Source organism: Zonotrichia leucophrys, chromosome 2 (assembly GCF_028769735.1).
Source record: "Zonotrichia leucophrys gambelii isolate GWCS_2022_RI chromosome 2, RI_Zleu_2.0, whole genome shotgun sequence".
In the NCBI taxonomy this organism is placed as follows: domain Eukaryota; kingdom Metazoa; phylum Chordata; class Aves; order Passeriformes; family Passerellidae; genus Zonotrichia; species Zonotrichia leucophrys.
The window spans coordinates 11,274,613-11,293,522 of NC_088171.1; the positions used below are offsets into that span (position 1 = coordinate 11,274,613).

The window sequence follows — 18,910 nt, forward strand, 5'->3', positions numbered from 1 at the left end:
TCCCCATCTTTCCTCTGGGAGTAAATCAGGGCCCCTTGTTCCATATAAGTAAATGCTCTGTCTCAAACACAAAATGTGTTCTTAGTACCACCAACAACTGCACACAAAGTGAAGAAAAAGTATCAGTTTCTTTCTGCCATAGCACAGACCCTTAAATATCACAGACTGCTTCTGACTATTCACAGACCTAGCTTTAAGGGAAGTACACCCATTAGTGCAGTCCTGATGCCAGCATAGCTTTTGCCATTTATTTTTAGGTGAACTGGACTTGATTCTGAGTGAAAAAATAAATACAAGAATTTTTTTTTGAAAAACTTACACTCCCTCCTTATCTGAGCCCCTGAAAATGAAGCTTCAGCTTTCACATTGAAAATTTTTCTATACTTCTATTTCGGGGAGATTTCAACCAGCTTTCAACTAGAATTCCTTTTGTAATTTTATTGCAATTCCTACTGTACTCTCCTAGGGGCCCAGCTCTGTGAGGTGTGGCTGCTTTATTGCCCATGCTGGGCTCAGGGTGGAATGCAGAAACCAGTGAAGGGGGTAACCCAGTTCATGACAAGTCATGCAACATTCTCAAAAGGAGCCTGGAGAAGAGCAGGTGCCACACTATTTCAGAACAATGTGGGCACTGAGATGCTTTATCCTCTCTTAACTCTAACACAACTATGTAAGCAATTTCTGAGGAAGAAGGACACATAATATGTTTCACAAAATCTTAAGTAAGACATTTAGGTAGCATCTACTGCCTACCATTTTCAAACTATCACTTTTTACAAGATACCCATTAGCCAAAGAACCTTTTACTCTAGGGAAAAGTCAAGGGAGACTTCTTTGGGTGTCTGAGTTAGAGCAGATTTATGACAGAGTAAAAAACCTGTAAAATGGTGCTGGTTTTGCAACATGGAAGTGATGTTTTGGGAGAGGTTGCTGGCAGTTTCCTCCATGTCTGAGCACAAAGCTGTTGAGAGTTAAAAGCTCACTTTAAAGAAGAGTTGGCTTCTTCTTCCCAACTTCAGTCTAATCTAGTCCTAGATACTCAATTTGCTTTGCTCCGAAGAAGGCACAAAGGACCAAGCTGGCAGATGAGGCCTGGTGGTGTTTCTAGTATTTATCCTGCACCAGAATAGCTCATAAGCAAAGTCAAATCTGAAACTGTATTTGTTATTTACCAGAAGTTACCAATCACAATGTGTGTTTGAAGAAATATACACGTGCAATTTCACGTTTTGAATGATGTACAATAGACATAACCTTGCAGGTGATACTTATCAAAAATATCCTTATCAAAATACACAGAAAAGCACTTTGCAGGTCAGCCAAAGCCAGACCACCACCTAGGAATGACAAACAGCATCACACTGTAAGAGGACTTCATGCTTCAGAGATTTTGTGGTTTTTGCGTTATCTTCAGGACAGAAAAGAGCCCAGAGTATTTCTTCAGCAGCACAAAGAGTTGGTGCATCCCAGCTGGGATTCCCCTCAGGAGAGAGAAACTGGCACTGATGAGAAAGGGTCCAGGCTTCCTATTCTATGGAGAGCAAGCTCTTAGGGACTGGGTTACCACAAGTTACCAAATGTCTGCGAAAGGTCCAGCAGTCAAAGATGAAATTAAGCATTGCTGGAGCTATTTCTGGCTGAATGCATCCCACACACAGCTTCCTCACTTCTCACAATCACCTCTCCTGTCCCCACAGCATCTTTGGTAGAACAAAAAACAGACAGGAGGCTGACTTTCAAAGACAAGGAAGAAATATCAGACTTGCCCTCATCTTCCTCACAATTACCACCAGCAGACAATACCAGCCACAGCATTATTGTGCTCAGGAAGAAAAAACAAGGTCTGGGTTAAGCAACAACAAACATCTTCTCCCAGTGCAAACAAAGGAATATGTTCTCTGTTTCACCTTGCTCAGAAGTGACTGCTGGAGGTCAGACACCAGCTTTGTGAAACTCCCAACAAACCAAACAGTTGTCACAGATGTTCAGCACAAAAGCACAGAGCCACTTTTGCTGCTCCTACCCCTTCACCCATCACTGCAATGAAGGGCAAGTACAAGTTACCACAGGCAGCCACTGAGGCAGAAGCAAAGAAATCACAGCAAAGGGCAACCTTGGCATAGCATGCAGGAAGGATTAATCTTCAGAGGAAGTGAGTACCTTCTTATTTTTAACCCAAATTATTACAATGGACAATATTTAATGCAAAAAACAATGATTAAGCAAAGTACAATAAACTTTAAGGAAGCTTTTAAAAATGTTATTTTTCTGCTACTTCTTGCTTACATAGAGGTCCCCTGAGCTACAGGCAAATATATGAGTAGCCAGTATTTAAGCAAGAATTATCAGAGCAGCTGCCTTTGATACCCTCTCAAACTCTAATGTATGCACATCCTTACAGTGTTCAATATTGACTTAAAACAAATTACTACTGCAAGTAAATGTCAAGTCATCTCTAGTAAAATACTAAAAACATACAAAACCTGAAATTCTACGATGTTGCAGTGCCTTTTGGAGTTACCAGGAAAACATATATCATAATATTGGGCTAGACATTTAAAAAATGCCACTACAAAAATACCTGAACCAGTGTATTTCTGGTCAAGGGTGGCTTCAGTGGTTTACATACCTATGTACACACACAAACTTCTTACATTTATTTTGTCTTAGAAAAGAGTCATCCATCAGTTCTACTTGTGGGTTGATTTTTTTTTAGAAAGCTGTTGAGTCTTCTCTTCTATGCAAGTGTTTCAGTGTTTATCTAGCATTATTAATATTTTCTGTCTTATCTTCAACCTCCATTTGTCTGATTTCCATTCCTAGGAGTTGAATCTTCTCATGTTTTGGACTGCTAATGCTTTACAGTATGGGAAAGTATTCCTCCATCCCCAATAGAGGACTTCTCAAATAATCAAAATAAACTCTAATCTTTCTCCTGGCAGACAATGTTTATTAAGACTGCTTTAATCCCCAATGTCCATGACTATACTCTTGGTCACTTTTCCAGATCTCTTCTGAACTGCTTGTCCAATTCTGCCAAGCCTGTGGTATGGATACACAAATGTCTGAAGTCAGCATTTGTAAGAGACACAGATATAACCTTGCGACTGGAACGTGCCAAACTTTAACAGCATAAAATTCATAAACATAAAATTCAAGACTTCTTTTCATTATAAAAAATATTAAATTTAACTGCTGATAGTCCCATTGTTGTTGCTTAAAATAAGAAATCAACCTTTTCTATTACAACATGGAAAAAATTTCAAGTAGAACAAATTAAAAGTACTGCAGGTTAATTTCCCTCTCAAAAATAAACATCACTCCCCAGTCCATCAGTATTTTTTCCTAAAAAATCTCTCACTTCACAACACTCAGAAAACTTAGAGGATCTTACTAAAGAAAGCATTCCTTATTTTTTCAGACTAAAAAATATGGCAAATGAAACTGAACTCTTCCAGCAAATTCAGCAAAGGAGTTTGCCATTATCATCATTCAGGAAAAAGCAGGGATATTTCTACATTTTGCTGTTTCACTAGGTAACCATTGCTTGTTCATCCTCAGGCATCTGCCAAAGAAGTCTAGCATTTCAATTTTTTACTTCAAGATTCTTCAGAAAATTTGAACTGCTTGCATCCCATCATAATTTTATTTGTTCACAAATTCACCAAAAATACTTGATTGTTTAAATATTTCTTTCAATAAGCATAAGAGGCATGGCACCAAAAATTCTAAATTTTGCTTATTCTCCTTGCAATTTTAACAATGAAAAATGTGAGTTACTATGACTAAAGATATTGCCTCAAAAGAAAAAGGGTGAAGTTTTATTATTGCTATTACCAGAAAGAAATTTTCTGTACAATTCCAGAACTGTTCTGAAACGTGATATGAAAAGTCCAAAGAGCAGTTTGGTCTATTTTCTCACTAAAGGCAGTAATAGACACAAGACCCCTGCAGCCATCCTGCTAACACCATGTAACTCTTCCTGGAGGATCCACACAGATGGAATAGTCCAGGGCTACTTTCTCTGTTGCTAGGGTCTCTCTATTTTGCCAGGCTGTTTATGGACACATGGACATCCACACAGTAGGAAAAAGAGTGTCAGAACACTCAGTTTGGGTCTCTACGCCAACCAAAAGTCTCTGAACTTTTGCTGGTCTAGGCAAACTTTCAACCACCAGCCTACCAGTGAAAAACCAGGCCCCATTACTTACACTTCTGTGTTTGTCACAGAGTTCACTAAGAAACATAAGAAACATTTTCCTGGCTTCTGAGCAGGTCTTACCAGACCAGACGTACAAGATCATTTTGATATTTTAATCTGAAATACAGATCAAGCCAAGATTTGAATGAAGAAACTGCAGATGTCACAGTTTGGAGATCTGGACTGTGAATCCAGAGAGATACAGGACCAAACAAGTCCTAACATCCATTTCTGCTTACATACACAGACAGCATTTGAAGAATCCCTCTGTCCCCTCCACTGCCACCATCCTGCAAACCCAGCAATACACATAACAGCAAAAACCCCCTCAAGCATCCTAAATAATAGCATATGTATGGTACAGTCTTTGGAAAGCAAATAGCCCTTCAAAAGTCAGAGGAAACACTCTCTCTTCCAAGTTATAATGATACTTCATAAGAGTCCTTTCTCTAGTTATCCAACCACTTAAACAATAGTCTTAAAAAGAGATCACTGAAATATCTTATACTTTTCAACATTAACTCCTGCTGTAAAATAATGTGGCAATCATCCACACCCTGGCTCTTGATGCTGCTCTAAGCACTGCAGGTGATGTGTCCAACAGACTGTGCCCACCAAACTGCCAGGACTCTGCTCTCCAAAAAGGGACTGCAGGAAGCACTCTGGCACACCTCCCTCCATGGCCTGAGAGCCATGCACAGTGTCCTGGTAGGATTCCACATGGCTTCAAGGGAGAAACCTCCTCTTCTGTGGCAAGAGGAACAGCTAAAGCCACAGTCTTCCCAGCATCTGTCTCAAGCTGTATTGTTTGAAGTATTTCTACTCCCGTATTTGCTGGTTTATTGCAGAATATGATGGTGTCCCCAATGTTTTAAACTGTTTTAAAGTTGCACTTCATCCTAGTGATAAATAATACTGGCTAGCAATTAGAAGCCCTAGCTAAGATTAACAGGGGAAAAAACAAAAAAAAAATTATTTACACAGGTCTAAAACAAGCTATTCCCCAATGTGCTGCACCAAGTGGAGTTAAATAAAACCAGTTCCCATCTTTCAGTATATGTTTACCCTAGTAATAGAAGGAAAGAGCAGAATTCTGCAGAGAGCAATCCTGTTTTGGAAATGCCCCCACACCACCAGAGTCAAGGAGGGAAGCAGGAGCTGTGGTTACAATCAGGAAAGGCTCTTCACAAGCCAGGAAAAGACTGCAGCATCCAGAGCCTGAGCTGGGGCTACTGACAGCAGGGAGGTTCTCAAGAAAAGGGGAAAAAAAAGGAGGCGGGGGAGGAAAGAAGGCAGAATGGGATCATCATGAGTTTGGCAAAAATGAAGCTCACCCACTGGGGAAGATAGGGGAATATACATGCATAATTTTACATGGATTAAGAGTTTGTGTCAAATCTGTGATGCGCTGTGGTGAATTCTTATACTGCAGTGACTCATCTTGTCTGACAGTTGCTGGGGAATTAAAGCAGTTATTTTTAAAAAATTATATGTCCTGCTTGACGCGTTATACAAATAGCCTCTTAAAAAATTAAAACGCAGTCAATGCATTTTTAAGTATAGGAGAGCTACGGTACATTTAGGATTCTGTGTACCATACCACAAACAAGCTAGGAACACCTAAAAGAATCTGCTGATATCCCTTCAGAGAAACAGTGATATTTTTGCAGTTCCCAAACCAAATCCTGCACCAAAAACTAGATCATTATCTTTGCTTTTAGACAGCATGCAAACACTTTACCCCCCCGAGAAAAATTAATACAAAGGAAAGAGGTGTGCTAAACCCAAATTCCTCCGATACCAAAGGATACTTGGTTTGCTGGAATCAGCATGAGTGCATTCCCCTTGTGATGGATTGACAAAGGCAGGTCAATCCCTTGCAGGGAAAGACAGCAGTTGACTCACAGCCACAGGTGCACGCAGGTTTGGCAAGGGAAGCAGCGCTGGCTCCCGCTCAGTGCAGCACAGCCTCGCAGACGTGCCCCGAAGCTGCAAAGGGCAGCTGCTTGCAGCCCGTGCTCTCCTCAGGAATACACTGCTTACTCCCTGCTTTGCCTATAAAACTGACACCCCCTCGGCAACTTTCACACATCCTTGGGAGAAGCGTTTGGAGTATGTCAGTTGTGTAACACAGTAAAGATCATCTGAATGATCCATTAAGTGTAACCCTTGGGCATCAGCGCTGCTCCACGTCAGCTGGCAATAAAGGTATATTTACAGCATGCCTCCAGGACAGCTGTTCTGGGAACATCCTGCACATTTGCATAGGCTGTTTTACAAGGCATTACCATGTACTTCTACAGAAGGAGTGGCAGAGAATTCTTTCGACACCCAGTAGAAGCTCTTAAGTCCAAAGAGCACAGTGAAGGAAGCAAATAAAAATATTCAAAATAAATATTTTTTATTTCTTCAAATTCCAATGCCTTAAAATACTCATGAATGAATTGAACCTGTTTTTAAAATAATCAAGTTATTATCCCTCTCCAACTTGAGCACCATCAGAGAAACAAAATAGCTGATGAGAGGAGCTTCATCGTACAAAGAAAGGGTTCTGTTGACAGTGCTCTTGATTTCATCATAGTTTCCATGATATCCAGTATATTTTTAAAGCCCTAGCCTTCATTATAAATTATATGAAAATTCCAGCTTTATGTATTTTGAGTAAATTAGTCCTCTCTCCACCAGAAAAAAATAACTGAAAACACAAGTCAACTGCATCCTAACAGCTCAAAAAAACAAGAGGCAAAGGTGAGTGTTGAATTTCTTAGTTCATTTCTCACCTAAACTCAGACACTCTGTCATTACACAGGCGATACTCACTTTCCAAGCAGAGCATTATCTCTCAAGGAGTGAATTAAAAGGATGACTCTGCGTCCCAAATCACAGAGGTGTGCTAGTTATTGAAATTTTCACACTTTAAAACCTCTCTGTGAGTGAAGTCAGCTGGCAAATATTGGGGAGAAATAATAACAAGAGAAGCTAACTACACATCTCCGGTCTCAACACAGCAACTACAGGCACACAACAAAAGACATAACTTATACCTAATAAAATAATAAACTTGGCCAGAAAGTGACTCAATCAACTCAAGCAATATTACCAAATATAATTGAGCCAGTCAATACAGTGAAAGTAGAGGACCAAATTAATTAGGTGACTGCAAGTCCAGTGCCTTTGGGAATAAGTAATCACTTATTAAAGATCTGCTGAGACTTTTTTTGAAAGTGCTCCTTGGAGAAAACCTGAGATTTTCAAAAAAAGAAACCTGCTATGCTTTACATGTTTAAAATGGAAGAGGACTGGAAGTATAGTATGGAATACAGGGAGAATAGTTTCTGAACAGGATGGTTTTCAAATTTTCCATGTGGTGTCTGTGGTTCTTTAAGCGTTTCTGCTATGTTATCTGACACTTGGATAAAATACTGGAAGAAATATAGAGCATCTTTGCCCAATTAATTTTGGTTCACGAAATAATTGGAAGGGCAATTTAACCTTGTATACCCTGCAATTAAGGGCAAAATGAGAAAAGGGGGAGGGGGCATTTCTTAAATTCTTAAGTGTTCTAAAGAATGAAGGTGTTGTAGAATGACTTTTTTGGTTTGTTTTTTTTTTTTTTTAAGAAGACAGCACATTTCAGGACTCCTGGTTTTATTTAATCAGTTCTTCAGTTAACAACCCCCTAGCTATTCTAAAAAACAGGATGATTCATCTATTTCCACCCAGTACAATTTTATACATCGTTAGAAAACTAAAACCTCATAAAATCCTAAGCAGCCCCGAAGTACAGCTACTGCAGAGTGACATGTTGATTGCATCAGCCTAGAAGGGCCACTTCTGAGCAGTGCAAGCTTTAGCAGCTCAGGAAAACTACCCCAGTGTCAGAGAATGTGAACATAACATACCAGCACCAAGCATGTTCACTCAAGCACAGCCTAACAAGTGTCTCTAGAACATCTGGAATCAAGGATGATTCCACAACTTCCAACATTTAAAAAATTTAAAGTGCTGTTGAGCCACTGTGTCCTGAGAAACACAGAAGCAACATCCCCTTCCCAAAATGCAGTGAAAACACCAACAAGGAGTGTGCTGCTGATGCCCGAGGCTGAGTGTAACACTACATGCCACCACACCACTGTGAACATGGCTCTCAGAGTGCCAGGCTCCTCCTCAACCTGCACACAGCCACAGAGGAACGTGCTAAGCACCTCTGAGCCTGGCTGATCCCCACCTGCCAAGTCATACTAACGAAACTAACAAAATCTAAAATGGTTATTCTCATTTGCATCCATAGTACCTTTGAAATTGCTACGTTTAAACCAAGAAAAGCCCATTCAGACCACAGCAAAGGGGAGGTGGAAGGCATGCGGCTTGCCCACAGTAACCAACAGGTTAGGCTTGTCACAGAGACAAACTTCCCAGAATACCATTACGTGCCTTCTAACCTTCCTCCTCCCTTTCAACAAGCAAGCAGTGCACAACAAACAAGCACTGCTAAAAAAAATAAAAGAAAAAAAAGCACTTTGCTCTATGGTCTACAAAGCCATAACCCTACATGCCACGTGCCCAGCAGACACTTCCTGAGGCTCTCCTGCCACATCTCAGCTGCCAGAGAGGCAATGCTGAGCGTGCAGCTGAACCAGGAACTCGGGATTTGGCGACACGGGGTGGGGAAAATGCCACGGCCAAAGTGAAACGTGCGATGAGGACTAGCAGTGATTGTTGTGATTGCAACACCTGCACAATGCAGGCTGTGCTAGTGGCACAGTAACCAGGTCTGGGCACAGGGACACCAGCTATTCTATGCTCAGCTTCAAGATGCACTGCGTGGGTAGGACCCACGCTATCACACTTCCTAGAGCTAGGAAGGAGACAGCTTTAGCTCACAGCTGAGGAATAACCACGCAATAATCCTGCTGCTGCTCCTCTACAAAGCAGTAGCTCTCCTTCAGAAACTGTTCCTAAAGCTGCACCACTGGCCATGGCAGGTTTTGGCACAGAGAACAACGTGGCTTGGGTACAAGCAGCAGCTCTAAGACCCACAGCACCCAGAAATAAAAACTCACACTCAAACAATACAACAAACACAATGTTTCAGAAATTAAGCACTTGAAAAAACATCTTCCTAGCAAGTCTGACTTGGGAAAGCCCTTTAAAAAGGGGCATAAATTACAGCAGTCACTCTGCTCCCAATATTATCAATGAGACCCAGACACATTAAAGCACGCAGTTGGCTATTGCCTCCAAAAGTCTCCTGCTTCACAAAGGCAGCAGAGACACCCTAACACATCATGAGCAGAACACATGTTAAAACCTCAACCACGTGAACTTTTATGCACTTGCATAAGTGCATCTCAGTGAATGAAGGCAGTGGACTGGCTCATTACAGCCAGGCAAAGCACAAGCAGAAGGTACTGCATGTTCAGGGTGTAAAGAAACACAGAGTTGCCTTGAAAACCATTTAACTCAGGAGTAGCATGGCCAGAGTATGACTTCTACAGCATGATAAAACTGTACTAATTACTGATCCCACTCTCTGTAGGGACTAATTCTGGGAACAGGCCAGGAGATGCAACATGCCTAAAGGTAGGAGCTTTAAGTAGTAAATTATTTCATTTTCACAGGCACTGAAGACTGTCATGCACTTGACTAAGAACACACCAAGAGCAGCCTGGGGAAAGACATTGAAAATGTGACATTGTCTGTTCTTTACCTGCCTCCCAATTCCAACTGATCCTCATTTAGGCTGCCACAGTCAGAACACACGAGTCACCCCGTGTGCTGGGTGTAACACCAGTGGCACATAAAGAAAGATACTGTCAGTGGCCTAAACTCATTCCAGATCTGGCTGCAGGGAAGTTACAGCACTGCAGATACAGATGCTCAATTTCAAACCATGTCCCACTTCCTCAGAGCTTTCTTGGATTATGCTTACAGCAACAGAAACCACACCATAAAACTGCATTACAACTTTGGTACACTACATTAGCATATTTATTGAGGGTCTATGCCAGTTTGATTTCAGGTTTTTTTGGAAGCATTTACTAACAGATGTTTTAATTAGTATCTCATTGGTGTGTAGACAATGATGTGACACACCAAGAAGCATTTTCTGCATAAAGCAACAACGTTACATGTACCATGATACAAACAGCTCTTCCCACCCTCACTACCACAGATGAGGGCCAATGGACTGGCAGCGCACCACAGAAAGGCAATTCTGTATTTAACTCCTCTCGCTTCAAGTTTTCAGGGTACCGACAGGGAGGAGGAGGCACAGAAATGAGAGCCACAGGCAATCTCAGTAGTTCATTCTCTTCACCCTCAAAGCGTTAAAACACAATGTCAACATCAGCTCCTCCCTGCTGATGAAACTGGCCCCAGCGCATTTTACTTTCTGGCTCGGAGCCCTTACAAACCGTTACAAAAAGACAGAAGACAGACAGCTCAATATATTGACCACTTCCAATAACTAATTTGGGACACGCTGGGTCATTTATCCCTTCTATGAAGTGCTGTAGCCTCTTGGTGGTGAACGAACCCTGATTTTTGGGGGCCATTATTAAAAAAAAAATTTAAAAAAAAAAAAAAAAGAGGGGGCAGCTAATAGCAGATTTGCGTTCCAGGAAAGAGCCAACGCTAGCATCAATGCACATGAATACTGCCCACTCTCTTCCTCCGGGAGACACAGATTACATCTGATACACTAAAACCGTCTCCACGACCCTGGTCGCTCAGTGGCCACCAGCGAGGACACTGACAGGCACTGCTCGCTGCCTGCCTGTCGCTCCTTCCCCGTGCAGGCACACATGGAAGCGGGGAGCGGGAGCCGGGCTGAGGAGCGGAGGGCGGGCTGGGGCTCCTGCTCATCCTCCCTGCCACGGCAACAGCTCGGGCTGCGTGCGCGACTTCCCAGCCCGGGGACCGGCGGAGCATCACAACCAGCCACGCCAAGAAGCCACCACAACCTTTCAATTATACATTAAAAAAAAAAAAAATCCCGCGATTAAAAATATATATATATATCGTTTCGTCTGAGTGACCTGACTGGTATTGTCCACAACGACCTTATCAGGGGGTGTTTTGTTGCAGCCGACACACACACGCTGCGTGGACTCCGTGGGAGTCTCTCGATGCGGCCACAGCGGGGTTGGCTCGCAGGTACACGGCACGATTCCGCCAAGCCGCGTTTCCCTGGCAGGGCAGGAGCCCCCAGCAGCCATCCCCACGGATTGTTCCAGCTCCCGCACCACCGCGTGCGCGGCCGAGCCCCGCCGCCAGAGCCCCCTGCCGCCCCCGCCCGCGCCGCGCCGGAGCGCGGGGGGCTCGCAGGTAGAACAAAACCCCCGCGCCGGGGTCCCCGACAGCGGCAGGGGCCATCAGGGGAGCCCCTGGGCGCCATCGGGCTGGGGCCGGCCCCGCAGGGCCGCAGGGCGGAGGGTGCCGATGGGGGAGCGGGCCGAGGGTGCCGCGCCGCTGCCGCGCCGCCCGCGCCCACCCCGCCGCGCCTTTACCTTCGGAGAGCTCCAGCTCCAGCTCGGCCAGCCGGGCCCGCACCTCCAGCGGCAGGGACACGCTCTCCAGGCTGCGGTCCGCCATGCTCGCGCGGCGGGGACGGGCTCTCCCCTCCTCTGGCTGCCCGCTCTCCCCCTTTGTCCGCGGCTGGCGGGGCGCGGGAAGGCGGCGGGGCCGCGGCGGGTGGCTGAGTCCTCCCCGCGGTCTCAGCCGGGCATGCAGGGGGAGGCGGGCGGGCGGGCGGTCCGCGCGGGGGGACGGGGCGCGGAGGGAGGGAATGCGGAGGTTTCTCCTCTCCTCCCCTCTCCTCCTCCTCCTCCTTCGCCGCCTCCTTCAGCGGGGCCCCGCCATGGCTGCTCCCGCCGCCCGCCCGCGATCGCTCCGCATCGGATCCTCGCCGCGCCCGGCCCACCCCCCGCCCGCCGCCGCCCGGCACCGCGGCGGCGGCTCCCCCTGGCCTCGCCCCGGCCCCGGCCCCGCTGTCCCCGCCCGGCTCGGGCTGGCGGCGGCGCTGGCGCTGCGGTGCCGCTGCCGCGACTGGGGCTGGCCGGGCACTGCCGCTGTCACATCCACGTGACCGCGCCGCCCCAGCGCCGCCCGCAGGGGGCGCCCCGCGCTGCTCGGGCCGCCCCGCCCGCCCCACGCGCCGGGGCCGCCGCTGCCGGGGGACGGCGGGGTGTGAGGGGCCGGGGGTGTGAAGGGCGTGAGGGGTGTGAGGGGCCGGGGTGTGAGGGGTGTGAAGGACCTGGGTGTGAGGGATCGGGGTGTGAGGGGTGTGCGGGGCGTGAGAGGTGTGAGGGGTGTGCCGGGCCTGTGGTGTGCGGGACCGGGGTGTGAGGGAACGGGGGTGTGCCAGGTGTGAAGGATGTGAGGGGCCGGGGGTGTGAGGGGTGTGCGGGGCCGGGGTGTGTGAAGTCGGGGGTGCGGGGCCGGCGGTGCGGGGGGACCCCGGGCAGAGCTGCACTGGCTTCCACTCATGCCAGCACCCAGGACCGGGGCTGCACGAGGCAGGCGGGGAAGGAGTGATGTGCTCGAGGCAGGCAGAGATTTGGCTCCGAAACCCTGTGCCCCCTTTTCCTTCCCCACCTGCCGAACAACTTCTAGCCTACCCCTATCTTCACACCTATTCTCTGCGTACAGCCAATGGAGGACTGCACGGTGTCAGGTTAGCAGTGGGACTCCATGATCTTAGAGGTCTTTCCCAACCGAAATTATTCTATTCTATTCCATTCCATTCCATTCCATTCCAAACAAGCCATGGTAATTCTGGTGTGTATATCACTAAACCATGGTTGGACATTGCCATGGAAGAGTAGCAATTTTAATAAGATGATAAAGAACGAAGTTGTCACGTGTACCAGCTGACACTGAGCCAATATCTGGGGAATACGGTAAGAAGGTCTCTTAATTACACCACTCCTACAAAAGAAGGAATGTTTTGAAAACATTTAATAAAACTACCTTTCAAATCAACAAATGTATTCCGCAAGGAGCATCTTCCTTTTTTTCCCCTGTACGTATTTTCTTTCTTTTTTTTGTTTGGGCTGGGGTTAGTAGTTTGGCTTAGATTTGGTGGGTTGTTTTAATCCCTCATGAGAAGGAAGGAGCAAGACACCACAGAACCAGCGGTTTCAAAAATCCTTGGGAATCCGAAAGCTAGGACAGGTCTTGTGGGACACAATGTCAGGAGAAAGGAAAAATCATAACCCTCCCCAGGTGAGCCTTGACTTACCAGCTTACTGCTCTAGTCAGGGACAGAAAAGGATGTAGGAGTTTCTTGAAAAGATAGAGCTTAGGCTGCAACTATACTAAACAAAGTAGTATTTTATGACATTGTGGAAGGAAACCAAATAATGTCATGTCACAGCTGTGCTGCACAGGCACTAGCACTGGAGTGATTCCTGCAGCGTGTGCAGGGCTGGTGGTTTCTCCTGTTTTCACTGGTTGCCAGCCCCAGACTGGAGAGCTGTTCACACCCAGCCGTGGCCCATGCCAGCATCACTCCAGCCAGACCAGCAGCAGAACAGGTTGGGAGACTTTGGTGAGTTTGCCTGGTGTAAACAAGGCTTGTGCACACACAGTGTCCCTTAATTTCATGGTGCTGCTGTTTGTTTCATTGTCATATATGTTGTTTTCTTGTAATCTCTGGTGGGTTTCTCTTCAATGCGGTGAGGAGGAAACCCACCTGGTCAGGCTCCTTTGAGAAGGGGCATTGCTTTCAGCAGCATGGTGACACACATTATTTAGGGCCATACAAATGCCTCTCCTCCAGAACTGTGCTGGCCAGGAGTAAGAATTTTTACCTTTAGTTGAACACTGCATGTTTCAAATACAGACACTCAAAAAAATATCCAGGTCTTTCTTGTTCATTACATCCAGATCTAAACAAAGAAAAGCAATTAAATCCAAATATGCTCCAGGGTTCCTACCTGAGAATCTGAGTTTTGTTTGTTTATTGTGTGCAGTGGGATGAAATAGGCTGAGAGAATCAGCCTTCTGCAGGAGTGGCTTTTTCAAGTGTGATGGAGGCAGCCAGCAGGGAGGCAAGGGAAGGCTTTGTGGTGGTCCTGCTGCCTTCACCAGTGTGCATCTCTGAGTTGCAACTTTATTTCCCCAGTGCTGATACGAGTATTTAACTTGTTCCCTGATCATTACAGACACTGTACTGCTGCTGTTTACACCACTTTACAAATTTTTCCTTTCAGGAAGTTGTACAAAGGGACCTAAAGAGAAGTGGTTGAACACTCACATTGTGACTGAATTTTCTTGGCTCCTCCATGACAAGCCCAGGGTTCCAGCTGTTGGGTGCTTTGAAAGGAAGAGTGATCACTTGGGCTTGGATGTCACCCAGCAGAAGTGGAAATGGCTGAATTCAGCAAACACTCAGGATGATGTCCTTGGTCTTGGCTCCTGTGGAGAGCCTTTGGGGTCTGCAGGGCCCCCCCGGGCAGGCAGGGCCATCCCATCACCTGGGGCTGGTGCAGGCAGAGGTGAGAGCTGTAGGAGCCTTGACGTGGGGCTCTGACAGCTCCAACATGGGGACATGCATGGGGCCATGGCAGCCTCCTCTGGAAAGCCCACTGATTCCCCTTGGGCTGTCTCTAGAGGAGACATTTCTTATTTATGCAAAGTGTCAGAGCCCAGTCTCCAGGAAGGAAATCTCAAGCATATAAACTTGCACAATAATTTTGATGAAACACTGAAATTGCAATGAAAAAGAAGCAAGTCAGGACTTTTGACTTGCTGGTCTTTATTCATAGATCCTTTTAGGTTTATAGGTAAGAGGTTGTGACTTGGGAAAGTTCCAGACTCCAAGAAGAGCAGGATACTGTTTGCATTTTGGATGCACTGATTAATTAGGTCAGAAAGAAGAGTATTTTTACTTAAGAGTACATGTGTAGCAGCCAAATCCTACTGTTGACTGTGGATCACCTTATGGTATTGGTACCTGAGTGAAACCTCTGAAGGACCACACAGAACTCACCTTGCTTATGTAAAAATCTTTTTCCCAGCTCTCTCACAGCAGAAGATGTATCCACATTTGCAGAGATTTAGCCCAAGGCCAGGTCTATGCCAGAGAACATTCACAGTATATCAGTGTGTCAGTATATGTCAACTTTAGGAAAAGGACAAGGCACTAAAAATATTTAGGGAAAGGAAGAGCTCTTGTGTAGAGACACTGTTAACTTAAAGCACCTAAAATATGTGTGTGTCTCCTGCACACCTTAGCAAAAACAAGAGGACTGTGTCTGTGAATGAACAGGTCAGCTTCTCTTCTGTCTGGGAGAGGGGGGAGTGGGAATTTGGTCAATGTAGTAAAAAAAAGTCAAAAGCAGGAGGCATTCAAAAAAAACCAGCCAAAATAATCATCTGCCTGGAGGGACTGGGTTATAAGGAGAGATTACAGAAATGCTTACTCAGTTTGTGAAACAACAGCAGAGATGGCCCAAACAGCTGCCCATGATGATTTGAAAGGCAGAAGCACCAGGGAAGTTGAAGCTGGGAGGAAAGCAGCATAAAGAGGATCTAACTGAGTAATGTAATGGAAATAGGAACAGCAGCTGAAACACATATCAGGGAAAGCTTCCAGGGGATGAGCAGCATTAGACTTCAGAGGAGGCTCTCAAAGGAAATGGTGGAATCCCCATAATTTGAAACATTAAAACCAGAGTAGACAAAGCAATCATGAATATGCTGTAGGAAATAATCCTACTGTGGGATGGGATGAACATGCTTGTCTGGCATCGCTTATGCAAAGATGTATTACTTTCCTTTTTTTGCTGTTGAAGTCAATTTATTTGTTCCCCTTCACCTCTCCACTTCCATTCCATCTATTTGCATCTGTCTGCTCATGTCTCACAAACAGATCATGAAATGCATTATTCTTTCGCTGTATCTACCACATATGTGTCTGGATGGCTCCCTGATGCTGACTGTAAATAGCAAAAGAATTCATTAGTTAGATAAATTAATCAAGTTTCCCATGAATGGCATGCAAAGGGTTCTATAATTATTTCCAGGTTGGTTCTAATTTCTTTTCATGCTTAAAATTTGAATCCAATCACATCATCTAATTTTTGTCTTGGGGAAGCAGAAGGGGACAGGGAAGGGAAGGGAAGGGAAGGGAAGGGAAGGGAAGGGAAGGGAAGGGAAGGGAAGGGAAGGGAAGGGAAGGGAAGGGAAGGGAAGGGAAGGGAAGGGAAGGGAAGGGAAGGGAAGGGAAGGGAAGGGAAGGGGAAAAGGAAGGGGAAGGGAAGCCACATCATCCTTTCTCACACATGATTTTCATTCTCTGTTGTGCCACCTGAGCAAGCACCGTATTCCATTTCTCCAAACTGTTTAGACACCTGAAATTTGTTTAATTACAGTGGGCATATGGCAGATGTCAATTGCTGCATATCTGGGCATTTGATTCTCTGTCTCAATACTTTGAAATAATTTGGATGTCCCTCTCTTAACTCACTGTGGTTTATGAAAGTGAATCCCAGGAAAGCCAAATTAATACCATGGGTAGAGTGATCTACCTCAGTGTACAGGAAAGTGTGTAGCAAATCCTGGACAGCTGAGAGGAAACTTCAAAAATTTCAGTCACTTTCTTCCTTTCCACCACTGCAGATGAGCTCTGGTGGTGGGGGAACTGTGGAGTTCCTTTCTCCTCCTGTCCCTGTGCCAGAGCTTACTGGCCTCACAGCACAGCTGGCAGCAGGGAACACGAATTCATGCCTGAGCTCTTTCTGCACATAGTTTGGCATATTAGCTCACATGCTGATGAAACTGGATTTGAGCTAAGATGCATAAAAGGGAATTTTCTTGGCTAAATGTGAGGTACTGCACAGAAAAATGAAGGAAAAGGAAACCTTGGGACATATATTTTCCCTTAATATATTAGATAGTTCTCTCTCTGTGTCATATTTCCATTGTTCTTAAAGGAGCTATTTGATTATTATACATTTAAGGTATTTTTTTACAATGGTATTTTGTGCATTTTAATGATTTTCATACATCCTTCTTTTTATTAAAAGCAAAAATCTAATAAAAAGCTTTCCTTGGCACAGTTTAAATTAACTTTGGTTTTAAAGTTAGTCCCACATAAGATGTGTTTATTAGGCTCCTGCAGTCTGGCAAAACCTGTTTACACAAAATAAAGATCCTCCCCACTGCTCTGTTTGAGGTTGGAATTGATAACACATTTCACAAGTTCAGAGAATTTGGAGGTACTGGAATCTGGAGATAGGAAATGTCATGATATTCTGTAAGAATATTCTGTAATACAGTAAAAGATCCAAACACACACGTGCACAGCTGGTCCCTTACCCTCTCATCAAGGTTTGAGGCATCAGTGATGCTTATAGTTTTTGGAAAAGTCATCAGCTTTTCTTCAACAAAATTTTTTAAACTTCTTAGTGAATTTTTTTAATCTACTGAAGTAGAAATGTGAAGTTAAGTATAGGAGAGCAAATTTCCTGGAGTAAATTCCTCTACATTTTTCTGGGTTTTCTCTGTAAAGATTTTAAGGAAAGCATTAATGGATGAAAAAGGAACTAGAATTTTTTAATAGCTTGCCCTCCAGTAAATTCATAATATCATATTTTTTAGCAAGAGAAAGGCAGATCGGTGCTTTAAGATGTCATACAACACTATTTTAACATTGTAAAACTAATATGAGTGATATTATGTTATTTAATATGCCTCTCTGAGCTGACCATTTTTACCTTATCTAAAGAACATGAAAATTACAACAGATTAATGTTCAATTAATGCATAAAAATAACTTTCAATGACCAGAACACATCTTGAGATTTTTTTCTGCTGACATGGATAAACTCCTATTTGAACATGCCTTAATATTTGCATGGATTCACAGCAGTCAACAACAAATATCCCTAGAAATGTAAAATTATTCAGAAAATGAGGAAAAATATTTATTTTTCTATTAAAAATAAAAGGATGTTTAAACCATTGACCATTTTGCCCAATTTCTACCACCTGGGATAGATTAAATCCATTTCAGTTTTATTATTGTCACACAAAGTTAAAGATTACCATCTGTAGTGAAGGTGCATTCTAAAAATTCAAAACATTCCACTTTTTGAATGTTTTTGATATTTTGGGTAGTCCTAGGAGAGTTTCATGCTTTCTTGATAAAAATCAGGATGAAAAGTTCCTCTTTGTTAGTGCAGAGTGACAGATGTACATCCAAAGAATTTCAGTATCTCTGTGACTTAAATATTAAGTGGTCATAGAAAAAATACACTCTGAGAGGAGTAAATTTTTTCTTATTTGTTTTCCCAGCTGACATGGGAGCTAGTTTGTTATGTTAGAGCATTTATGCCAACAAGATGCAGAACCTGAATTATCAGTAATTTTTGGAAGCAAAAATGGTGCCCATCTAATATACACTTTCACAGTGTCTGCAGCACCACCTTTTCATTTTCAACCTTTTCTTACTTGGCAACCAAAAAAAAAACCAAAAAAGCTTGAATTGTAGTCTGAGAAGTGTGCTATAATTATCTTTACAATCTGCTCCAATTACATACTGTCTTACACTTGACATCTACCATTAGCAATTTTGCACAAATGGCAGTAAACATATGACAATTACTGATCTCACTGCTTACCTGCATCAACTGATTTCTGCTTTCTTTCTGGGAGTAGAAAGCTTTTGCATTTCTGAGGCAGTAATTTTACATTTGAGAA

The 18,910-nt window shown here is 44.2% G+C and overlaps 1 protein-coding gene across 6 annotated transcripts in view; it reads right to left on the reverse strand.

Annotated features, from left to right (window-relative positions):
* Nucleotides 1-12,113, reverse strand: part of DIP2C (disco interacting protein 2 homolog C) — a 313,216-nt gene extending 301,103 nt beyond the window's left edge. For 3 of the 6 annotated variants that reach the window (XM_064703928.1, XM_064703927.1, XM_064703925.1), the window contains exon 1: nt 11,713-12,112. In XM_064703928.1, coding sequence (XP_064559998.1) covers nt 11,713-11,797 — 85 coding nt within the window. In that variant the 5' untranslated portion in view covers nt 11,798-12,112. Of the gene's footprint in view, nt 1-11,712 lie in introns of all 6 variants that reach the window. The other 3 variants (XM_064703926.1, XM_064703930.1, XM_064703929.1) reach the window with 2 other exon arrangements.
* Nucleotides 12,114-18,910: the final 6,797 nt, after the last annotated feature.